At 36.9% G+C, this 26879-nt stretch overlaps 1 protein-coding gene across 2 annotated transcripts in view; it reads right to left on the minus strand.

Moving 5' to 3' along the window:
- The window catches only part of RASAL2 (RAS protein activator like 2), a 358050-nt gene extending 334015 nt beyond the window's left edge, over positions 1-24035 (minus strand). Inside the window, exon 1 of one of the 2 annotated variants that reach the window (XM_045547280.1) lies at positions 23076-24035. In XM_045547280.1, the coding sequence (XP_045403236.1) occupies positions 23076-23277 (202 nt within the window). In that variant the 5' untranslated portion in view covers positions 23278-24035. The remainder of the gene's footprint in view (positions 1-23075) is intronic. The other variant, XM_045547282.1, reaches the window with a different exon arrangement.
- Between the last annotated feature and the right edge of the window lie 2844 nt (positions 24036-26879).

Genomic DNA, 26879 nt, shown 5'->3' on the forward strand with positions numbered 1-26879 from the left:
TAAAACGCCATTCCTATTTATCAGATTCCCAACTGACCCAGGTTAATAAGCATATATTCTACACTGCATATGAAGAGATACCATCCTAATTCCTTAGGAAAAACTTAGTGAAAGAAATTTTAGGTAAGGTAGTAAAATATATTTTCAACAATCTTTACCAGTCAGATACTTCAATTTCCCCTAAAATATAAAGCAAAAATGATTTGAAATGTGGTACACTTACTAAATATATAATGCTACAGGAATTGACCAAAATGCTACATATCCTCTTCAGAGGAAATAGGGTTGAAGGAAGCATTTTGGGTGATCAGAACTTCCTTAATGTACTTTTTTCCCCCTTCAGATAGGGTCTCACTCTGTCACCCAGGCTGGAGTGCATTGGTGTGATCATAGCTCATTGTAACCTCCAATTCCTGTGCTCAAGCCATCCTCCCACTTCAGCCTACAAAGTAGCTAGGACTACAGGTGCCCACCACCATGCCCCACTAATTTTTTTATTTTTTGTATAGAAGGGGGTCTCTCTATGTTGTCCAGGCTGGTCTCGAACTCCTGGCCTCAAGTGAGCCTCCTGCCTAGGCCTCCCAAAGCACTGGGATTATAGGCATAAGCCACTACACCCAGCTTCTACTTGTTAAAATTGATGTTTAGGCACTAAGTCTCCCAGTATTCTATGACTGCCAATTAGTAAGAACCGAAAGAGGGTAGGAGATAATTTCTCCAAGATTGAGATATCACATTCTCAAACTCAAGTTTTTTATCTCTTTATAGTACCTCCTTGTGCCAAATTAAAATGATACTTAATTAATGGAAACAATCTTATGGAGAAACGAAATTCTAAAACTAGAAATATTTCCACGTTTAAAGAGTCAACCCAGGCCAGGTGCAGTGGCTCACGCCTGTAATCCTAGCACTCTGGGAGGCCGAGGTGGGCGGATTGTTTGAGCTCAGGAGTTCGAGACCAGCCTGAGCAAGAGCGAGACCCTGTCTCTACTAAAAATAGAAAGAAATTATATGTACAGCTAAAAATATATATAGAAAAATTAGCCGGGCATGGAGATGCATGCCTGTAGTCCCAGCTACTCAGGAGGCTGAAGCAGGAGGATTGCTCGAGTCCGGGAGTTTGAGGTTGCTGTGAGCTAGGCTGACGCCACAGCACTCTAGCCCGGGTGACAGAGCGGAACTCTGCCTCAAAAAAAAAAAAAAAAAAAAAAGTCAACCCATTTCAATAAAGCTGATTCAAAATTTGTTTAAAAAAATCAAATCAACTGATGGAAGCTGGTCATAAAATAAGAGAACCTCTCCAGAAGCTCATCATAAAATAAGAGAACCCCTCGCAAAAGGGAGAAGGGGTGATTCTGAAAAAGAAGCTATTGTCTCATACATGTATGTCTAATAGGTTGTCATACAAAAAATACAAATAATATTTTCTTATTAAAGATCTTACTTAAAATTCTTGAAAGAAAACTTAAGTTTAATCAAAATATCTTTGCAAAATAAACACCCTAATGGAAGAGTAACATAACCACAATTTACCAAGCTATTCATTTACAAAAACGTTTGCCTCTTGTCCACTAAACTCTTATTTACAGAGAACATGAACAACAAACCAAGTTATATTTTAGAAAACTTGATTCTCTAAGGCAGCGTTTCTCAAACTAGGTACTCTGGATATTTGGGGCAGGATAAGGCTTTGCTGTGAGGGCACTATATACTGTAGAATGTTTATCAGTTGGCTCTACCCATAAGTATCAGTGGCTCCCCTCCCCCAGATGTGACAACCAGAATTTCTGCAGACCTTGACAAATGTCCCCAGAAGGGCAAATTCCCCCAGTCTGAGAACAACGACTGTAAGGATTAAACAGTTTTGAAAGTACTTCAGACTCTTCCCTATTTTTTCTACTCATAATTCAATAAATAATAGCAACCTCTTCTCTAGTGGTTTTCAAATTTTATACACAAGGCCCTCGAGTGCCTGGGAAATGCCTCAGGAGCATCTATGGCGGGGGTAACCAGAGCAGGTCTACTTTCATTTTCTGGGGTTCTGAATATTTCTTTTGGGGGTAAAAAGTTTAGAAATCCTGCCACAGACAGATATATCATTAATATCAAATTTCATACCGGATTGAATAAAAAACAGCAATTTTTTCTCTTACTTCTCTTTTTATTTTTTAATTCAAGCCCAATTTTGGAAAACTTGACATCTGGAAAAGCACTGGGGGAAAGGGCAGTGAAGTGAAGTGGAGACCAGAGGCAAGTTGAATATGTAGCTTATCTATATTTCCTCAAATAAACAGGAACTGAAATGCAGTTTTTAGAAGCATTACAATACTTTCTACTGTGCTTAAACAAACATTAGGTGTTCAAGACCCTGAAATTAAAAAATTCAGGTCCAAGTTTTCTCCTCAAGAGAAACTAATAAATGAAATTCTACAATGATGTATTAGCTCTGTTCTAAAATTCTAAAAATCTATTTGATTCTTAAATTGAAAGTAGATACCCTTGCTCTCCCCTACTTTCAAAGATCTCCTCATTTAACCATCTTAAACAGGAGAGCAATATGGGTAACATGTTGAATCTTCTATATCAGAAGAGCTCAAATTTTAATATGTATCCAAATTACCTGGGTGATTGTTAAATGTAATTCCCAGGCACAGTCCCAGAGATTTTGATTGGTGGGAGATGGAGGAGGGATAGGTCCAAGGATCTGCATTTTTAACAAGCATTCCAGGTGATATTTATGTAGATGATCTAAAGGAATCACTTTGTAAAACACTGGTGGACGTGCTTAATTTAGCAAACATGTTATATAGTATTATCATGAAATTCTAGCATTCTCTCTCCACAGACTACACCATACTTGATATTACCCATAGCCTCTGGTCAACTCATCTAGGATCTAAAAATAAATTTTAAATACTATATAATTAAAATGGTCCACAGTAGTGTGTGAGCAGAAAAATGGAAAGTAAATATTACAGATTCATTTCATGATGAATAATAGCTAGACTATAAAATTTGAAAAATCCATACCATTAATCTTTCCCTCATGTAAAAACTACACTTATCCCAGCTATAATTTTATATAAGACATACCAAAAACAAAAACTTCTTTACTAGTTATGAAAATCCTAGCTCTTTGATAAAGGCTTTCATGTACCACAAACATACTTGCCTCTAACAAATAGTACAGTCAGTTCTTTTATTTTTTCAGTCTTTTGATTTATTTTCTTCCTGGACACATATTAAGTTGATGTACTAAGAAGCAAAGAGACAAATGACTTCTTGTGTCATTTTTGATATTCAATCATAATTACTACACTCCTACGACAGTCTGAAGACCTGAAAATATTTAAACCAATGGCCATATAGGTTTTGTTTTCTCTGTTTTTTTTTTTTTTTTTTTTTTGAGACAGAGTCTCACCATGTTGCCCGGGCTAGAGTGAGTGCCGTGGCATCATCCTAGCTCACAGCAACCTCAAACTCCTGGACTCAAGCAATCCTTCTGCCTCAGCCTCCCGAGTAGCTGGGACTACAGGCATGTGCCACCCTGCCCGGCTAATTTTTTCTATATATATTTTTAGCTGTCCATATAATTTCTTTCTATTTTTGGTAGAGACAGGGTCTCGCTCTTGCTCAGGCTGGTCTCGAACTCCTGAGTTCAAACAATCCGCCCGCCTCGACCTCCCAGAGTGCTAGGATTACAGGTGTGAGCCACCGCGCCCAGCTGTGTTTTCTCTATTTTTGACCCATGCATGGCCAAAGGTGACGGCATCATTTTTTTCCTTTCGACTTAATGTGCCTCCCAAAATGCTCAATTTTCTCAACTCTGAGGTTGGCTTTATAAGACACATGAGGCTGGGCACAGTGGTTCACACCTGTAATCCTAGCCCTTTAGAAGGCTGAAGCAGGAGGGTCACTTGAGGCCAGGAGTTTGAGACCAGTCTAGGCAACAGTGAGACTCCATCTCTACAAAAATTTAAAAAGTAGCAAGGCATGGTGGTGCATGCTGTAGTCCCAGCTACTTGGGAGGCTGAGGCAGGAGGATCACTTGAACCCAGGAGTTTGAGGTTGCAGTGAGCTATGATGACACCATTACACTTTAGCCCAGGCAACAGAGTGAGACCCTGTCTTTAAAAAAAAAAAAAAGACACATGGACAATCCCATACTTGTAATATTTTTTCCTATACCAGACAAAAATCAGACTGCTGATAAAGCACACTGATGTTTCCACAACTCACCTAACATTCCAAACCAATTCTGATGAATATTTCATGAATCTCAGGCTGGTGGTACATTCAGTCATTGATTATCTCAGCAGTAATAACAGGAGTCAGCTCCATGGATTCCATGCTCTTTTGAGAAGACTCAGGGTAGCCTTTGTCTTCAAGGTACAGAATACCATAAATAAAAACGAGGTAGTCTAACAATGACTTAGTCCTGGAGCCAGGCTTAGTTCTTAAAGAACATCTATCTGCAAAAGCTTCCAAAGAAAATCAGAAAAAGGAAAAACAAAAAAACAGTACCAGGAAGACTAAAACCAAAAATAAGGTGACATCAGTGGAAAATGCTAAAGAAAAAAAAAGTGGAGGTAAGTTTTTGTTTTAAGCTACGTACAGAGTAACATGAACAAAGCAGAGAGTTCAGGGACTGGGGGAGGGAAGAGTGCAATGACAACGAATGACAAAGAGAAAGAACAACTACCTGATTTCTATTAGTAGAGAGGAACCAAACACTGGACTAGAGCCTCTAAGTAAGTCACAATCTATTTTAGCCTCAGTTTCTTCATCTGTAACCTTATCTATTTCACAAAGTTGCTATGAGGAACATTAAGGAAAATGTATATCATGTATGTCCAAATACTACATAAATATAAATTTCTAATTGCTTAGTGAACAAAATAGAACTTTTTTTAAAAGAAGCATTAAGAGGAAACTGGAACAAGATGTAAGAAAGAATTAATTCATAAAACTTCCAAAGATGATCTTATAAAAAGAAAACATTGATTTTCATAAAGCAGTTAGGGATAGATTTCAAAAACTAAAGACTAGAAAGTCTGATAACACTCACTTGGAAAAACTTGAAAATGCATTATGAAACAAGTAATTTATGAAAACATGGGGGAAAAGGAGATTACTGCGATCCTGCACTGATTCTCTATAACAAGTTAAAAGGACATGAAAGAATCATATTATTATATTCTTAGTCTATACAGGCTGCTTTAACAAAATGCCTTAGACTGAGTCATTTATAAATAATAGAAACTTATTTCTCACACATCCGGAAGCTGGGAAGTCCAAGATAAAGGTGCCAACAGATTCAGGATCTGGTGAAGGTTCATTTTCTGCATCATAGATGGTTCCTCTTGCTGAGTGCTCACATGGCAGAAAAGATGAACAGCTCCTTTGCATCTCTTTTATAATGGTACTAATCCTATTCATGACTTAATCACCTCCTTAACTCCCCACCTCTTAATACTATCACATTGGCAATTAAGTTTCAACATATGAATTTTGGGGGGAACACCAACATTCAGACCATGGCATATTCCAAATTCTAATTGTGCTTTATTCACGAGATCATGCTATTTTCCTTCAATCGTGGTATATTTTATTTTTAAACATAAATAAATCTATTTCAAAATGCAATTTTACGAGTTACTTGGAAGACAAATTTAAGGTCTTTTTTAAACTAAAATATTAAAACACATAAAACACTTAAACAGAATGGTTAGAGTTCAGTACATCTCAGAAATTACATCTGATTGTGATGATAGCCCAAAAAACTACTCAAGGCAAATCAACAACCAAAAAACAAATTAACATTTACAACAGCATCAGTTACTTTATTACTCAAATGCTTCCAGTTAACTCTATTAGAGAAAGTAAAAGGGAATATTTTGATCTTTGTAAACACAAAATAGTTTCATTCCAAGGTCTTAAAAAGTGCTCTTCCATATATGGATTTGTAAAATAAGAACAATAATATCTGTCTTACCTATTTAACAGGGCTGTTACGAAAAGGGAATGAGATATATTCTGCATGAATATGTTTTGAGTAGTTATGAAGCCCTATACAAATGTTAGGTATTACATAAGTCCATGTTTAGCTCTTCAATTTCAGTCTGATGAATTAAATCAAAAATTATAAAAATTAACAACCTATTTTGTTAAGAAGCTTTAAGCAAAAGCATTTACATTTAACTGAAGTAGTTCTCTTTTTTTACAAGAATGTTTAATAATGGTTAATGATTTAAATAATGGAATCATAAAAGACCTTCCTACCATGATACTAGCCTAGTGAATTCTTATTGTATGTAGATGTCTCAATGTGCATAAGAGTTTTGATTTACTGAAATGAGCACACTCCCTCATGGAACTCCCACCTCCATAAGGCTATAGTATATTTTCATCAAAGAAACAGTTACTCCTAGTTGTAAACTATTAAAATAAATAAAACTGTCTTTCAAGTAGCAGTTTTCAATACAGTAAAGGAAATAAAACTTTTATACAAATAAGTAGAATACAACAAGTTAGATGATAAAAAGTTCCATAACAGAAATGTAAGCCAAGTTTAATATAAGTTCAGAGAAGGGAAAGGTTATTTCTAGCCATGAAGGAAAGCAGGCAAAGAGATGTCAAGAAAGACTTCAAGGAAGAAGTTCTATTTGTGCTGGTCCTAAAGGATGACTAGGATTTTGAAACATCCAGAAATAAAATACACATTTCCCTTGGGGAAAAAAAGAAAAAAAAATATTCATTTCCTTGGAAGAAAAATGCTTCCAGATCACTATGGGAAAAAACTCTATTTCAGTAAATAGTACCAACATTCCTCCAATATTCATTCACCATTAAACCAGAAGTTACCCTTGACATATCTCCCCATGTCTCCCCATATCTCCCTGGCCCTCATATCCATTCCCTCACCAAGCTTTATTGATTTGATTTTAACCTCCTAAGTATCTCTCAAATCTGTCCACTTCTCTCTTCTTCACCATCTCCCTAGCCCAAATTATTATACCATCATGTCTTACCCAAACTACAGAAACTACCTCCTGGCTGGTCTCCCTGCTCCACATGAATCTGTCTTCTACACTGCAACCAGAGTGATTTTTTGAAGGCAAAGACACAAGGCATCACCTTCCAGACCCAAATCCTTGACATAGCTCTCTCTAGCCTTTTCTTACAGCATATACTCTCTCACTGTGCTTCAGCCACTCTGGCCTTTATTCAAAGTTCCTCAAACTTGCCATGCTTGCTAACACCAGAGTCTTTGCACATGCTATTCTCTTCACCTAGAACACTCACCCACTACTAACCCCTTTACCTAGTCAACTCCTATTCACCCTTTAGGTCTCAGTACAAATGCCACTTTCCCAAGAAAGTCTTCCCTATTTTCCTACACTAAATTAGATCATTGAGTTATACACTCTTAAGACATCATATACTTTCTTCTACAATATTTGTTAGAGTTGTAATTTTATCTTATTTTATGTTTACTTGATTAACAATTTCCTCCCTGACAAAACTGTAAGTATCATTAGGATAGGGCCCATAAATAATTTTGCCTTATATTAAACTGCCAACATACATATTTGTTCCTAAGTCAATATGTTTTCTTTTCTCTCAAAATATCTATGGTGGACCAACAGATATAGGCATAATTGCCCTGCCTGCTCTACAACACGTACCTTATGGGCCCAACTCAGCACCCTTGCCAGCTCCCAACACACTTCCTATTGCACATTTAGCAAAACAACTTTTTTTCACCTAAGAGTTAGTATGATTTAGTAGCTGCTGGTAAGGAGCCTAAGAAATTCAATCTAAATCTAGAAAAACTGACTTTGCTTATCAAAAATCAGTATCTTTAAAGACAAGAAAAAAGTATTTTAGGGACTTATTTAGGTTAAACAAGCATCCCCAGATTTGGCTACACCATTTATAAGAAGAGGTTTGCTGTGAAATTTGTAGTCAGGGCTTATCCGTTGGACATCAACAGTTTGTGGTATAGCCAAAGTAACTCTGAAAAAGAAAAACAGGCCAGACGTGGTGGCTCACGCCTATTATCCTAGCACTCTGGGAGGCCAAAGCGGGAGGACCTTTTGAGCTCAGGAGTTCGAGACCAGCCTGAGCAAGAGCAAGACCCCACCTCTACTAAAAATAGAAAGAAATTATCTGGACAACTAAAAACATATATAGAAAAAATTAGCCGGGCATAGTGGCGCATGCCTGTAGTCCCAGCTACTTGGGAGGCTGAGGCAGTAGGATTGCTTGAGCCCAGGAGTTTGAGGTTGCTGTGAGCTAGGCTGATGCCACAGCACTCTTGCCCGGGCAACAGAGTAAGACTGTGTCTCAGAAAAAAAAAAAAAGAAAAACAAAGCTGAAGAATTTATATCTGATCTCAAGATTTATTATAAACCTATAGTACTCAAAATAGTATGCTTATGAGTCAAGATAGACAACAAAATAATGGAACATAATAGCCCAGATATAGACTCACATATATATTTGATTTTTAACAAAGATGCAGATGATTTGAGTGCAGAAATAGTCTTTTCAACAAATGGTGCTAGAACAATTAGATATCCCTATGTTAAAAAAAAAGAAAGAAAAGAAGAATTTCAATCCTTATTTTGTAACATACACAAAAATAAAATCAAAATGAGCAAAAATATAGGGCAAAAATTATAAAACTTTTAAGAGAAAACCTAGAAGAAAATCTTTGTGTCTTGGAGTAGATAATGATTTCTTAAATAAAATACCAAAAATACAATCCACAAAAGCAAAAGAAAATATTGATAAATCAACCATCAAAATTAAGAACTTCTATTCTTTGAAAGACACTTCTAAGAGAATCAGGCAAGCCACAAAATAGGAAAAATGATTGCAAACTAAATATCTGATAAATCACATATCTAAAATATATGAAGAATTCATAAACAAGATAAAACCAATTTAAAAATGGACAAAGATTCAACATTTCTCTAAAGATACATGAATGTCTGATAAGTACATGAAAAGACATTCAATATCATTAGTCATTAAGAAAATGCAAATTAAAACCATAACGGATATCACTACATACCCCCTGAAATGGCTAAAATTAGCTCTTGGCTAGATGGCTAAAATTGGCTCATCTAGACTCTTGAAAAGGCTAGGTGATGATGTGGAACTGGAACTTGTATACACTGCTGGTAGGAAAATGACACAATCTCTTAGGAAAACAATTTACAGTTTCTTAAAATGTTAAACATATACCTACCAATCACCCAGCCATTCTACTCTTAGATACCTGGAGAAATATTTAAGAGAAATAAAAGCATATATATATATACAAAGACTTCTACAGAAATGTTCACAATAACTTTATCTGTCACAGTCAAAAACTAAAAACAACCCAAATGTTCATCAAAAGGTGAATGATAAATAATTGTGGAATAGCCATTCAATGGAATACTACTCAGCAATACAAAGGAATTAATTGTTGATACACGCAACAACATGATGAATCTCCAAATATACTGAATGAAAGAAGCCAGACCAGAAATGATTATATATCATGATTCTATTTACAGTTGGCCCTCCATAAATTCCACATCTGCAGAGTCAACAAACTGCAGATCAAAAATATTCCAGAAAAAAATAAAACACTAAATGCAAATTTAAAAATATAGTATAACAACTATTTACATTGCATTTATATTATATTAGGTATTATAAGTAATCTAGAGATGATTTAAAAGTATACAGGAGAATGAGTGTAGGTTATATGCAAACAGTATGTCATTTTATATAAAGGGACTTGAGTATATGCGGGTTTTGTTATCTGCGGAGGATCCTGGAAGCAATCTCTCTGGAACAGATACCAAGGGACAGCTGTATATAAAATTCTTGAAAATCCAAACTAATCTATAAAGACAGAAAATAGATTAGTGGTTCTCTGGTGGTAGGGTAGGGGAAGGAGAGGAGGATTACAAAGACACGCAAAGAAGCTTTGTAGATGTTCATTTTCTTGATTGTGGTAATGGTTTCATGGTTATTTACATATTTCAAAATATGTCAAATTATACTTTAAGTATATATAGTTTGTTGTATCAATTATCTTACTAAATCTGTTTTTTTAAAGATATATGAATTTATCAGAATGTTAAGACTGTAACTCACTTCCTATAGCTGAATTGGCCATAATTATGCCAAATAAAGCTATGCCCCAGGAAAACACAACTCATGGTCCTTAATGTTGTATGGTTTCTTAAATATCAGTATTCTCACTGGCTTGATCAAAATAAATAATAGGCCTAGAAAGACATATTTGTTATAGAAAAAACTATTTTCATATTTTTATTCTGCTAAAAATACATAAATTTTAAAGAGCTAACAGGCTTTAATCTTTTTTAAATATAGAAATATTCACACCACTCACCCACATAGAGCTTTCTCATGTTATTTACAGTTAAGAAAACTTGTACAACTCGATGAAGATGTTCTATAAAATCATGACATCTTTTGTTATCCAGCAAAACAAATCTCATTATTTTATAGTTATGGTGATATATAAAGCTCATAGGTAAACTACAGGATCAAGATTCAAACTTAAAAATATCATACTGAATGCCTTTTATAACTTTTTGAATTTTTTATTTGTGAGAAGCCAAATTATATAGTGGTTAAGAGCACAGATTAAAAAGGAACTGCCTGGATTCAAATGCCTCATCAGCCACTTACTTGTTGTATAACCTTGGGCAAGTTCCTTTGCATCTTTATGCCTCTAATTCCTCATCTATAAAATGAAGATAATAATAGTATTTGCCTCATAGGGTAGTTATAACGATTAAACAGTTAATAGGCATAAAGCATTTAAAACCATGTCTGGCTCATCATATGTACTCAAAGAGTTTTACTTGCCCTCATCACTATCATCATGCTCATGATTGTCACTGTTATTAGAGTTAAGATTAACATATATAATAATTAACACTATTACTGACAATTTGAAAAATACCAATATATCTATTAAGAATTAATGCAGAAGAAGGACTTGAATAGATATTTCTTGAAAGATATACAAATGGCTAATAAGCAATGAAAAGAGATGCTCAACATCATTAATCATTAGGGAGATATACATCAAAACCACAATAAGATACCACTTCACACCTACTAGGATGGCTACAATCAAAAAAATGAAAAATAAGTGTTGCAAGGGTATGGAGAAATTGGAACACTTGTGCATTGCTGGGAAGAATGTAAAATGGTGCAGCTGCTGTGAAAACAGTTTGGGGGTTTCTCAAAAGGTTAAACACAAAACTACCATATACCCAATATTTCCACGCCTACGTATCCATCTATAAGACTGAAAAGTAGAAGTACAGGACCAGATTGGGCAACAGGGAGACTCAGTCTCTGAAAACAATGTAAAAATAAAAAAAGATTAGCCACCAGGGCAGTGCACACCCATAGCCCTAGTTATGCACCTAGCAATTCAGGAGGCTAAAGCAGGAGGATAACTTGAACCCAGGAACTCAAGGTTACAGCAAGCTATTATCAAGCCATTGTACTCCAGCCTGGGACTCTGTCTCAAAAAAAAAAAAAAAAAGAAAGAAAGAAAGAAAGCAGAGACTTGAACAGATATTTGCACTCATAATAGCATTATTCATGACAGCCAAAAAGTAGAAACAACCCAACAACAGGTGAATGAATAAACACAATGTAGTTTATATATATTTCAGCTATAAAAAATGAAATTTTGATATATGCTGCAAGAAAGAACTTCGAAGACATTATGTTTAGTGAATAAGCCAGACACAGAAGGACAAATATTATATGATTTCTTCTATATAAGGTACTTAAAATAGGCAAATTCATAGAGAAAGAAAGTAGAACACAGATTACCAACAGCTAGGGAAAAGGGGAAAGGGAGTCATTGTTTAATGGGTACAGAGTTTTTGTTGGAAATGATGAAAAAGTTTTGGGTATAGAATGGTGATATACAACATTGTGAACGTATTTAATGTCACTAAATTGTATATTTATGAAAGGTTAAAGTGAAATTTTGCTATGTATATTTTACCACAATAAAAAAAGAATTAATCTGAAAGAATTTATGGGTTACTCTATCTATCATCCTCACTTTTATTCCTGCAGTTCACCAATGAAGAACTCAATATCTGTTCTTTCCTACATGACTCTGAATGAGGCAGAGAAGCCAGGATAAGACATATACTGCCTAATTCTAAGACAACTTAGTAAAGCATAAAAATGGTACTTTAAACAGCTTATGATATATTTTAACACAAATATATTAAACTGAAAACAGTAACGGTGAACACAGATAATAGAAACAGGGTAATTTAAAAAAAAACTACTAAATTGGAACTTGGATAGTAATAATCTCACTTTACCAAGAATCTTTATGAGTTATTAACTTTTTCACGATTAATTACTTCTCCAGCAAAACGAACAAATGATTTACCATGTTTCATAAGTTTGTTCGAAGAAAAAACGCAGAGTATTTTGAGATAATAGGGAGGAAAAGCAACTTTGTAAAAACCTATAATTTTATATAATATGCTCACAGGTACATGGAATAATATTACTCGTTATGTAACAGAAAAGTTATTATTGCTAGGTAAGCTATAGGAAAAGAAAGATGGTCAGCCAATATACATTACAAAATCAAGCCTCTCTCAAAGTGACACACTGGCATGACAATTTCAGTGTAGACCAAAATTATAACCTAAAGTGCAAATAACTGAAAATGTCTTCTTAAACTGATTTAGGTTGAACTTACAAAAGAATGACTGAAAACTTTCTGAACTGAACAAAACAGTAAGAAATCTGACTGTATATAGAGTATCTTTCTATTTCAACAGGAATCACATGATACTGTTCATTCTTAAGCGTGTTATCAAGTTAGATTCAAAAGTAAGAATATAAATTTTAATTTCTATAAAAAAGGAAAACTACTATGAAGTCTTTACAAAACTAGAAAATATTAAAGGTAGGGTAATTGCTTTACATATCATAGCACGTTTTTTGTTAGTCACTAGCCCTATCTTTCAAAGTCCATCCATTGAATAGTCACTCACCACTTGGACAAAATGGGCCCATAGAAACATGTAATAGAAAGGCCTTGGGTTTCTTCACTCAGGGGCATGCTTGAAATTTACAAATACACACAAAATTGTACATAGTCAAGCCTAAGGAAACCATGGGGGGAAATCTACGATTGTGAATATGATGTACTTCAGCACAAACTGGAATGTGCACACAGACTATAGCCAGGCAAGGGGATGTTTTATGCTGTCAGTCACTGCCCTAGAGATGGTACAAATTCTATCCTTTTTGAACAATTATTCATAAAATGACAGTAAAAAAAATTCTGTTATAAGAACTGAAAAACAAGATAATTAAGAGTCATCATCCTTCAGACCAAACCTGAGTACAGAGTAGCTCCTAACAATAATATTGTCATCTACAGTGATTCATGTTTCCACGAACTAAATTGATAAAATATTTAAGGACTACAACTGATTTTTACTGAGTGCAAAAACAAAGTGTGTCTAGTAATTTCATACACTTCAAAAACTGACAAAAATATTGCTATACTTTCCTATAATATCATATCCTTTATGTCTTAATTATTTAGTATTCATTTACAGAGCAAGATACTTGCATGTTATATCCTACCCAAATTTAACTCAAACGTTTCTGCAAACTTCCAGAGTATTAACTGGATATGGGATTATTTTTTTCATTTCACTCTCAAATTGCTCTAAATCATTGTTAAAAGTTAAACTACTTTGTTCTTTTCTAAGTTTGTTCCTTTTCTGACCTAGCAAGACAAGCTTACGTTTATATATTACATGCTAAACAAAAAGGCTAAATGATAAAAAGAAAATTTGGTTAACTGGTTAATTGTCTACATAAAATATGATTTTTTTCATAATCTAATTCCTATTCTTGTCCTTTTTTTCCTGAAGAAAAGGTTTTAAATTACTTTAGTCATTAATATTAGTTCTTGTAGCCATTATTGAATTTGATTTTGTTTAACATTATAATAAACTTCGCTCAGAACATACCTAAATTAATCCCATACTACATAACTCTGTCATTAACACAGTACTATATAAGACATACACCTCAATCACTCATCCAGCTAAAACTAAACAAACCTATATTCAAATCATTTTCAAAAGAATTTTCATGAAGGTCAATTCCTTCTTAATACTCTGTAGAAGAAAGGCACAAACAGCTGAGATAAAAGTTACCAACTATATGCTTCTTGGAGTACCTAAAACATTAAGTGTCTGCATCAGGTTATTTCAGTTAGAGAATTTAATATAACATTTGTAAATAAGGTCATGGCCATGGATTTGACCTTTGAAAGACCAACTGCTTTGAGTCTATACTCTTGCCCTTCCCTCATTCATTTGGAAATATGCCATTAATCAAAAGGAGTACCACTGGAAAAACAACTCAGTTTCTGAAGGACAGAGGGTCTTAAAGGCAATAGGACTCAGGGCATTTAATATGTGCCAAGTAATGTTTAAGGTACTACATGAAACTTATGTGAAAAGATTTCACTATGTTCAAATTAGCAATATAGTAGTAAAACTTAAAATTTTGAGCCATATTTTCATATACTAGGGGCAGGAATTACTTTCCAGGAAGGTTGCACCAATTTTGCACTACGTCTCAGGCCTTTAAAAACATTTCATATGCTTCTAGGAATTCAACAAAAGGAAATATTAAGAAGTTTGGTTCAAAGACTTGTGTACAAAGACAAATCAATAAACTGTTAACATAAACATTAAATTTTGAAAAATGTCAATGTCTAAAATAGGATAATGGTTAAATAAGTTATGTTAAATTAGTCATTAACAATTAATATTTGCATATAGTAGTCTCAGTAAAGTAAAAACCAATAGTATCAATGCAGATATAAAACAATTAACTGACTCCAGATCCCCAACTCCTGGCCAACTTCCTTTGCAGGCTTACGCCAGTCACAAAAACATCTCTGCATTTTTTTAAACTAAATCTCTTGGACTCCACGTATGGCAGAGTTTTTACATCTCAATGTCCCTCCACATTTACTTCTATGCACATGAAATAGGTATGAAAGGATACATAAGAGTTTCAAATATTTACTGATTATGTGGAGGGGACAATGATTGTCGGCCAGATGGCTAGTGCAGGGCAGCCCGGAGGAAGGTTAACAGGGATCTTGTGGAATTTTCTTTTGTACTTTTTGTATTTTGAAACAAGAGAACGTATTATCTCTTCTAAAAAATAAATTTAAAAATAAAAATATATTTGAAAAAATATATTTTTTCAATAACGTGTTAAAATACACTGTTAAGAGAAAAAAGTAGGATATAAAATATATGCATGATATCAAATATGCAAAAAATAGATCATACAAAGAAAATACTGGTATAAAACACAATAAAATATTAAAATAAATTATCTCTAAGAGGTGAAATTACAGGTGATTTTAATTTTCTGTGGATTTTTCCTAAAATTCAAATTCTTTACATTAAGTACAAATTATATTCATAATCAGAAAAAGAATACTAATTTTTAATAAAATGATCAGAGAAGTTAGAAATTAAAGGGGGAAGTTAAAAATTATTAGGTATTATTCAGGGTTCTAAGCACACACATGAAACATTCAAATTTCCAACACTTCCAATCACAACATAAAATATGGATAAAGAACTCAGGAAGATAGAAATGAAAAATATCTCATCTGTCCTCTGGTCTACCTCTTAAGGATCACTGTGAAATTATTCTCACCCTCCTACTTTGTAGATGTTTTGTCCATTTTTGTTTTCTGTTACCTAGGTAATGGTACTCCAGCATTTCCCTTAAAAGACTGTGAAACCAACAATCTGGTATTTCTCACTGTCGAGTTTTCCCAACCTTCAGCTTGGAGAGGCCATGTCCCTGAGGGAAAGCAGTAAGATCTAGAAGCTAAATCAGAAGGCTAAGGAATCTGAGGTTAAGAGTTCCAATCCTGACAAACTGTGGAATTTGTCTCCAATTTTGGGAATAAGCTAAATTTCCTGAGCCAGTTTCTTTAATGAAGAAACCTAAAGGCTTGTTTTAAAAAATATTTAGGACTATTAACTTTAAAGTTTCTTTTTAACCTTTCACACTATTCTGAATTTTGTTTTCTTGCCTATGTTAAATATTTTCCTCACTAAATTTTCACTTTCCCAGTTAGTATCTGTATTACTAATCCATTAGACTCAGGGATCAGGTAAGGGGTAATTTTTAAAAGCCTACTGAAAGTGACACAATGTCAACAGAACTCAAGCAAAGTTGAAGATAATTTATGGAGGAATAAAAATGCAACCAGGATCTAAATTGGACCCTTATGAGAAAAGCAAAGACAACTAATTAGTGTAACTAACATGTAGTAAGGGAAGGTAAACCTCAGACCCCTACTATATGAACCCAGCTGTAACAGATAAGGAAAACGATGACTTCTGTATCATAGTCTAATAAATCAAGTCATGTTATGCTTTCAAGGGTTCAGTTTTTACTTCTTTAACATGTTTACTGTATAGTCACTAACACCACTGTGCTGGGCCTCAGGACTTTTCTTTTCCCTTCTATTTGTGTATCTTGATGCCTGCCTTCTCGCTACAACATAAACTACATTGAATTTGTAAAAGGTTCTCTACCTACTGGCCTTGAGAAGTACTTGATAGCCTTTGGGAAGAAAGGTGTTTTTACAAACATCAGAGAACATTCTGCCAAGACAGGGTGAAGCAATTTCAGTAGTGCCTTAGCACACTCAAACTCCTCCTCCTGGTTAACAAGACCAAACACCTCTCTAGTTACTTAAAAGTTCTTCCAATAGGGAGGGAGAAGGTAGAAAACAGCTGAATTTTTTCTGGATTAACTCAGTCATTAGCTGAATGCTTTTGTGTAGTTCACCTACTAAAAAGGTGATCAAATCACTTTGTGCTACTGAAGAGAGCAACTACAAAGAACAATTACATAAACCCTCTGTTACAACTTACATCATCCTTCTTTCTAATGAAACAAAGCATCAGAAACCACTGAGTGCCACCATTTCATTAGTAATCTCAGTAAAGCCTACTTTTTTTTTTTTTTTTTTTTTTTTTGAGACAGAGTCTCACTCTGTTGCCCAGGCTAGAATGAGTGCCGTGGCATCAGCCTAGCTCACAGCAACCTCAAACTCCTGGGCTCAACCGATCCTTCTGCCTCAGCCTTCCAAGTAGCTGGGACTACAGGCATGCACCATCATGCCCGGCTAATTTTTTCTATATATATTTTTAGCTGTCCATACAATTTCGTTCTATTTTTAGTAGAGACAGGGTCTCGCTCTTGCTCAGGCTGGTCTTGAACCCCTGAGCTCAAAGAATCTGCCCGCCTCAGCCTCCCAGAGTGCTAGGATTACAGGCATGAGCCACCGTGCCCGGCCAAGCCTACTTTCTTTGTCATGTGAATCCTTTTTCTTTTCCTTAGCAAATCACAGAAATTTATTTCATTCAACATAATAAGACACAGTTATATATCATTTTTTAAAATGTGTGCACTGAATTTTATTCATTGAAAAAGATAAAAGTAATCCTTATAAACAAACTATTCTCAAATAAACGGAGTCATTCTAGAACTTGGTTTTATGTCAGAAAATTTGTACAGATCCTCAATTCCATATCTGCAATTCCTAATCAAAAAAGCTCTGAAAACCAAAACTTTTTTCATAACTTCTCTGGCAGTAAAATCTGACCTGCACTGACATAAGGCTATTTATAATCTTTATACCACTTAGTGTGAATATTCATTTGTTTAATTGCAGAAATATTAACATGACTATTTCCCAGCTGTTGCTCCAGACTCCACTAGAGGGTTTATGTTAGTGTACATATACCATATTCATTTTCCAAAATCAAAATATTTTTAATTCTGAACCAGTCTAGTGAAAATGGTTTTGGAAAAGAGATTGTGGATGTATAATTCTGTTCCTCAAAAATATTTTCATTGTTTGAAAATCAAATAGCAATAAATTAACATGATAGAGGACAGGAAAATACTGAGATGTTATAAAGGACACTGTCCATCATCTATAGAACACACAACTTAAATGCAGCATACAGATTTTCTCTCAAAGGAAGAAAACAGGGCTATTTGCAATCAAAATAATTTAAAATAAATTATAAATGCTTTTCTAGGCATTCTTAGAAATTCTCTCTGATTTCAGTGAAGAACTGTCTGCTCTTAACGTAAATAAAATGTATGTGGAGATTATGGGAAATTAATGTGTCATCATCCAAAGTCTATGCCACATCCTTGATACTGAACTCAAGCTAAAGATTCCAAATATTTCTAAATGTTACTACTTATTTGTAAAGGTTCAATTAATACTACCCAACGAAATTAAAACACTCAAGTAACATGAACATATTTAAGGATATATTTCCTACACATTCATTGATTTTCTTCTAACAATCAATTAGCTAGACCACACAAAACTTTTAGTCTTCCTTGAACAATTTTATTTATATACACTTTATTACAAAACAGGGTATATATTTAAGATATGTAAGAATGAGTGACTCACTAAGAATATTCAAAATAAATTACATTAAGAACATTCTGTATAAGGCCAGTGAGTTAGTCATTTCTAATTCATACTAGACCAAAATGAAACAACTTCCTGGACTTGTTACTGATTGCAATATTTTGAGTAAATATAGAGACACTCTCTAGAAATGCAATAAAATATATCTTATCCTTTGTCTTAGTTGGTGAAGCATAATATCATATAATATAGCCAGATAAGGCTTCTCCCCCATCAGCTCATATCCAGTCCATGAAAAATTCATACCAAATTCCCACTGTCACATGGAATTATATGGTACTTGCAGTAGTATGATTAATTCCCTTTTTCTTCTGTTTGCTGCAATAGTAAAGCCTTTAGAAATTTTCCAGCAAGTCCCTCTGTCATCAATAAAAAATGAGCTATGTATGAGTTTAATGGTAATAATGTTGATTTTATTTTACTAACTGAATATTTTCCCTAAGTCTTCATGATATTATTAAAATTTAAAAGTACAAGATTTCTTATTCACCCCTTTATCATACTAACTATATTTCCCCTCTAACTCTCTGAGACAAGATCCATGCACACACTTGCAGACCTGTTATACTACGGGTGCAGAGCTCCACTGCAGGCAATCTTAGAGACAGGTATCTTAAATTTCTCCCAAAGAGTGTCCTGCACTTACCATCCATTCATGGTAAAGTAGTTAATTTTAATGTTCTCATTGTTTACCAAAAAGCACAGACAGTGAGGCTGACTTTGCCACTCCCGTTTCCTTTGGCTATGCTGTTGAGCTTTTTCAGCCAATTGACTTTGCTTGGAGGCTATAAATATCTGAAAAATGTTCTGCATTTGATGCTCTTGGATTCTGCATCCATATTTAGCTGTTTGTGGCATGCCTTTGTTTAAGCTACTCTACCACCCATACAGTCAGGTTGAGATTTAGATGGTCAAAGGACAGATGGATCAACATTCAACAGATACTGACTTACTATGAGCAAGGTACCAATGTGCTAGAAATGGTGACAATGAAGGGGGTGGCAAGATGGGAATAAAAAGACAAACAAGACGGATTCCCTGATGTCAAAAATTTTACAGTCTTGACAAGGCATAGGCACAACTTATTATAATACTGGAATAAAACAAATGAAACATTTTATAACTAAAAGAAAATAAAGGATGGGACAACATATACATTTTCTCTCAGCTGTTTCTCAAAGATGTGCATTTGTGTTCTAAATATAGATCCACCTCTTAAAAAGCTCTGAACATATTCCCAAAAAGTTTCCCAAATCATGGCAACATACAAAACTCTAGATACATGTATTAGCAACCAAAGAGCCAAACCAGTCAATAGCAAGCTCAAGACAGTCCCCAGTCTTCAAATTTTGTGAGACAAACTAATAAAATATTGTTTCTAAAAGTTTCTATTAAGACATTTTTAGGGGAGAGGGCTGTTTTTGTTGTACGTTCCCTCCAAATACATACTTTGGGTTTGTTTGCATCATGATTTCAAACAGAAGTATACTGCAGAGGATGTGGACTTGTAGTCAGCAATCAGCAGCACTTAATACAGTTCCTTATTATACCCTATCTTTAAAACCCACATGGCTATTTTAGGTTAGGTCTCAAAACTGAATGACCTAGACCTGAACATCCTCGTCCCCACCCTCCTATCTTATGAAAACATTCCAAATAAATACACATCTGCCTTTGCTATTCCTTCTTTCAAAACTCAGTTCAGCGACCTTTTGATAGAAGTGCTCCCCAGAATACCCTGACAATCATGATTTAAATGCGTTAAGGGCCTGCTTGATGCCTGGCCCCAAAAGTCAGGATGGAATCTGAAAGCCAAGTTATAAGTAAAATAATGGGGCAAGCCACAGAATTGGACAACTTTCAAGGTAAAAGGGACCATAGATACCAATCACTCCAGATTCTACTTTCATGCAAAAACCTAGAGACCAGGAGTTAAAACTATTTGCCCAAAGTTAAAGAACCAATTTGTGGCAAAGCAAAGCCAGAATGAAAACCCAGGCTCTCAACCCCCAGTTGTATACTCTAGACTAGGTTCCCAATTTCTGGATTTCATTAAAACACAGTAGACTATACTCATTAAAGTCTCTTTAAATTGCATAGAAGAACCTAGATGATCCAAGACAATCAGGGTTTTGAACACACAAAACAGACAAGAAAAAAGAAAAACAAAACAAACTAATATTCTCCAAATTGGTTTTCTACATTCTTTTATTTTTATTTCAAACTTTTTAAAGTCATACAATAGACAACTTAAAAACTAGCTAAGGACATAGCCAAGAGTCATTCAGATAGTTTTAAAATATTTACATCAAACTAAAGACAACAAAGTAGTATCCAGGATGAACTACCTCAGAGGAAGGAAAACAGCTGTACTAAACACTAAATAAAAACAACTTCTGGTTAATTGAAGTTACAATGCAGTGGAAAGTCTGCAACTTGTCAGAAAAATGCACAGTATGTATGTGTATTTGTATGTGTGTACGTGTTTGTATACATATATATACCAATTACTCCAGATGATACATTTTATGCAGAAACTTAGAGCAAGTGAGTTAAAACTACCTGCTAAAGTTAGACAACCAATTTGTGACACAGCCAGAACAAAAACCCCAGGTTCTCAACCCCCATTTGTATACTCTAGGTTACCAATTTCTGGACTTCTTTAAAACACATTTTTTTACACACACACACACACACACACACACACAGTCTGTTGCTATATATTTAGGAACAGACTCCAAAAACAACATGTATTTGTTTATAGACATATTTGTATCTTTACATGCTAAGAATGATAGTTAACACTAGGTCTATAAAACCCAGTTTTAGACACTGAAATACTTAATTATCACATATACTCTTCTTACAGTAACATGGCCCTATCTCTAATGTCACATAAAAAACAGTACGCCAAAGAGGTGTATAAGGAGAAAGATGGAATGAGAAAATGTTGTAACCACAATATATTCTAATTGATACGCACTTTCAGATTCTCATCAACATTTGTTATAAGTGATCAGCTAAGTAGGATTAGCAGGTGGATAGAAAATCAGGCACCAAAGTTTTTAATCTAATTTACTGAGAACCCACTGGGTGACCTTGCATCATCTCCCATTCCTTTTCTTTACTTCTTCCAGTTAAACAGAATAACATCAAGAATACTTATAAACACCCAATGAAATACACAGTGGTGCATACAAAAATCCTGAAGAAGAACTGGTTAGAAGGACCGGATAGTTACAATTGAAAGGGCCATTAGAGATGATTTAATCCAATCCACTCACTTTACCGATGAGGAATCCAAGGCCAAAAAAAGTGATCTGATCTGCCCCAAATCACAAAGCCACTTAAAAGCAGAAATGGGGCAAGAACCCAGATCTCTGGACTCTTAGTTCTGTAATCTTTCTTACAGTGATGGACATGAAGTCCTGAAACCAACTGAACTATCCAGAAAGACAACTTAAAAGTCTTGGTCACTCCTGAATAATAAACATATACCCTGCCCAGATGGATGAAAGAAAAAACACAATGTACTCGATCACTAAAGGCTTAGATGCACATGACTGCAGGATAACATATTAACATCGTGTTTGATCCCAGGTGCTTCAAATTTGCCATCTTATACTCAGCCACATTACTAATATCTTTTGTAGTCATGTGAGCTAAGTGATAAACAGCTTGCCATTTCAATATTTTGGAAAGCCACACCTCAGTCCTGAATGCCAGACTATAAATGCTTGGGCTATGAGTTTTCAAAACCAGCATGGTTTTAACGCTGCCACAAGGATCACCCTAGAATCTCATCATTCAGTTTTAATTAAAGAGATGGTTACTAGGAATGCAGAAAGGGAAAGTTTTAGTGTGTTCATCACTTTTAACCTGCTGAGTGGCAACCCAGTCACTTTACAATGAGAATCAGAAACAACAGTCCAATCTGAAACAATCCACACCCGTTGAAATAAGTGATTGCATTTGGAGAGTAAGGTTCAGAAGAGGTTGTAGATTAGTACGTTCCCTCCAAATACATACTTTGGGTTTTTTGTTTCATTCATCAGCTTTTTCATAATATCTTGGTTTCCAGTCTTGCCTCACTCAACAAGAGAAAGAAATGAACCCTCGTTCCCTTGGTTTCATGGCGTGTTCCATCATACCTTCTTCAAGATTGGTTGGCAGATCCCTTGAAGTAATCACCTAAGAATTACGTCCGGATAGCCCAACTTAACATTAAACTTACGGTAGGTGTCTGAAGAGGTCCAAAGACCATACTGAGTTACATCTCTATCCAGGCGATAGTCTGAAGAAACTTGTCAGAAACATGCTCCCAGAACAAAAAAAAGGATGTAGGAAACTGACCAAGGATGAATGAAGATTGGGAGTGGGACTAAGACTAGAGAATTAATTTCAGCCCGAGCAAAAATAAGAAACACCAGCCTCTAAGACAGCTTGTGGTCCTTACCGTAGACTCGGACCCAGCTCTGTTGCTGGCACACGGACTCCAGAAGGATCCGATCCAACATGCCACCGGCCACAGCCCCACTGACTGGGACAACCGCGTCCAGTTCCTCCGGGGGCAGCGGCGAGTCGGACTCGAGCCCTGGGAACATCTCCGGCCAGGACAGCGCCTCCGTGACTCCTCCGGACGACGGAGAGAGCTCCATGGTGCCCCGGGAGCGTGGGGGGGACGGGGCGGCGGCGGCGGGGCGGGCGCGCTGCGCGCCCTGCTAGCGGGCAGGGGAGGAGGACAGCGCAGCAGCGGAGCACGGACCCGAGCGCGGCCGGCGCCGACGCCGCTCACCTCCTTCCCCGTCGCCCACTGCCCGACGCTCGGGCGCTGCAGCCCACCTGCAGCTGGCGGGCGGGACCCGGGCCGGGAGGCGGATCCAGCGTGGCCCTGGCCAGGGTTGGGTGCGGGCTCAGGTGTGTGTGGGTCCCTCCCGGGAAGGGACGTGGAAAAACCCGGGATGGGGAGGCTCGCCCTCCCGGCCCCTCAGAGCCGCCTTCCTCAGCCCCGCCGGCGTCTCCCGAGGTCAGACCCGGCTCCGGCTGTGGACGGAGCGGGGCCGGGCAGGGCTGGGCTTGGGGGCGTCGCCGCTAGGGGCCGCCCCCTCCGACCGGCTAACGCCGCCGCCACTCAGGGGCTCCGAGCGCCCGCTCCCTCTGCCTGGGGAGCGGTGGAGGACGATGGCCCCAGGCTCTTGCCCGCCCGTCCTCAGCCCCCACCTCTGGAAAGAGCCGGCCCGCCCCCGTAATTCTCAGGCCACGGCTCCGGCCGCAGCTCCGGCTCCGCTGCGGATCTCACCAGCCCGGCAGCCGCGGCGGCGGTGGTGGTGGCGGTGGTGGCGGTGGCGGTGGCGGTGGCGGCGGCGGCGGCGGCGGCGGCGGCGGCATCCCAGGGTGATAGGCTGGAGCAATCGAGAGCCGAGAGCTCGGCCGCGTGTGCAATGGAGTAACCCAGCGGAGGAGGAACTGCCACCAAAGGCAGGAGGAATCGGACACCGAATTATTCATCTGGCCTGTGCCGCCTACTTTCCAAACGGCGTTCCTGGGACCCAGAGTCCCGCTCTCCCGAGCTGCTGCTGAAAGTAGAGACGGCGTGGGGAGGCAGCGAGGAAAAGGGGTGCGGGAAATTTAAAAACAAAGGAAAAGAGCTCCCCTTTCTTCTCACTCCTTTCCTATTTTTATTTATTTATTTATTTTCGGACCAACATTTCTTTCTTATAGGACGAAAAGATTGAAGAGGCTGCTTCATTTTACAGCCACCCTAGAGTAAACGCCTTCTTCCCAGAGAGGAGAGTTGGCAGCGGGTCTGGGATTGTGGGATGTGTGTAGGATCCGTGCTCTGCACCCTGTCCGCGGGGAAGCTGGACTGGTCATCGGTTTAGAATAGCATGGTTGAGAAGTGTGGTGTGGATGGATGGACGGGTCTCGCAAGCACATGAAATGCTCAAAAGCCCAGTATTAACCAAGCATGTTTCTCTGTTTTGCCTTTGATCTTTGTGCAATATATTGGCTTTTTTTTTTTTCTTTCTAATGATATTTTTGGTCTGTTTATAGACAGTCTCTCCTTCTTGACCATGGCTTTACTTTTATGTCCACCCACGGCGGGACATCAGTTCAGGTTGAAGAGATTACTGGCAAAATAATAATAATTTTAAAATTTTAAAATTGAACAATAACAACTGTGCCTTGCATGTAGTAGGTCTTCAACAATGTTTCTTGAATATGACTGCCTAATATGGAGCAAGATTTTCCGTAATCACATGTTGCTTTTTTTTAACACCTTTTGGGACGTTTTGTTTAGTGCCCACATACACACACACACACACAGTTTCTCTCTACTTTTCACAGAGACTGGTTTACAAGGGAACATTTAGTTTTCTTGTATTGTGGTGTCCTGGTGTGTTGTTTGGGCTTACTGAGAGTTATGAGGATGCATTTTGTGATTTTCTCCAAACTCTCCAAACTATTTCTCTATTTAGAGTAGTAGTATTTCAAAGCAAAAAGTGTCTTTAGAGATAATCTCATTCTGCCTCTTGTTTAACAGGTGAGGAGACTGGGGAATAGCTAGCTTACCTGGCAAATCAACCACTAATACAGATAGTTCTGCAGTGTCTCAATGATATTAGCTACTTCAACTTTGTTCACTCAAGAACCTTTTGTGATTAAGCTTGTTGATCTGTGGCTCAGTGATTTATTGGAGTGGTCATTTCTAATATCTAGAATTGCTTGCTCACTTATATCTGACTGCATAGTCTTCCAGTTCTAAACAATAGCATGTGCTATAGTGGATGAGGGAAGGTATTGAAGCCAGGAGATTACAAGGCTCAGCACTGAGCAAACCTAGGGCATTTTTATTTATACTAAATTCCTGTTGAAGTCATGGTAACATAAGTCAGACAGCAAGTGAATAGGGGCATCAAATGTACAAATTTGAGTATCTCTTTGTTAGTCAATATATAAGGAATTTATTTATCCAAGCAATTGTCTCAAAAACAGCATGAGAAGTGGTATATGAAACATCCCCAGAGGTTTTTTTCCAAACTTGCTCTCTCAGTGGCATCATCTGTTCCTGAGCTAAAGAAAAAGCCTCTGCCAACTCCCAGTAATCCTGCTTTCTTAGTAATCCTACTTTCTTAGTAATCCTACTTTCTTCATCCAGACCCGCCAAATACTGGTCCCTATTTCACTTCCTTATCTTGACCCCAGACTAGCTGTAGGTCATTATCTAATCCCCTAAGTAATAGTATGTCTGGAATTTATCTAATGTTCACAATTTAAAAGGAAAATACTTTGACAACCTGAACAATAATTCTGTGAGATAAGAAGAACCAGTATTTTTTAAATAACCATTTAGCAAATGAAAAAAACTGAAGCATAGAATTCTATTAAGCAATGTACCTAAATGTAGCTAGTTAATAAACTGAGATTAAAACCCTAGTCTCCTAATTTTTTAATTCATTAGTGGCTCTGGATTTTTTTTTAAGGGTGTTTTTCTTTGGCAGGTAGAGTTGTTCTGACATTTGTGGAACCAAAAGTAAGTATTTTATGGGTTTTGCAAATTATTATTTAGGAAAAAAATTGAAGAAAAACAAAACAAAAAAATCATGAACCAATTTGCATTGCTGGGAGGCAGTTAACCCCACTTAGATTTATACCAGTGGTATCTGCTTGGTGTAGCCCAGATTTTAATGTGACAATAAATCCTTGGCTGATAAAGACTTAGTTTACATTGTAGTTTGCAAACAGTCCTTTGTGTGTGAACTACAATACAGCTAAAGTCTCATTTCCCTGTCAGCTCTCTCCTCTCCTTCCTCCTGGCTCTAGGGCTATGAACACTAAGCTCCCAGCAGTGATCTACGTATGCACTGTCATTTGAACTCATAACTCCAAGAATCAAACCTAACACCCAGGACAAGTAGGAACTAAAAATGGGGGAACTATGGAATAGAAAAAATAATAAGCCGCACGGCAGCTCACGCCTGTAATCCTAGCACTGTGGGAGGCCAAGGCGGGAGGATTGTTTGAGCTCAGGAGTTTGAGACCAGCCTGACCAAGAGCAAGACCCCGTCTCTACTAAAAATAGAAAGAAATTATATGGACAGCTAAAAATATATATAGAAAAAATTAGCGCCATTAGGTGGCGCATGCCTGTAGTCCCAGCTACTCAGGAGGCTGAGGCAGGAAGATTGCTTGAGCCCAGGAGTTTGAGGTTGCTGTGAGCTAGGCTGACACCATGGCACTCTAGCCCTGGCAACAGAGT

The sequence above is a fragment of the Lemur catta genome, chromosome 3 (assembly GCF_020740605.2).
Source record: "Lemur catta isolate mLemCat1 chromosome 3, mLemCat1.pri, whole genome shotgun sequence".
NCBI classification, from domain to species: Eukaryota; Metazoa; Chordata; class Mammalia; order Primates; family Lemuridae; genus Lemur; species Lemur catta.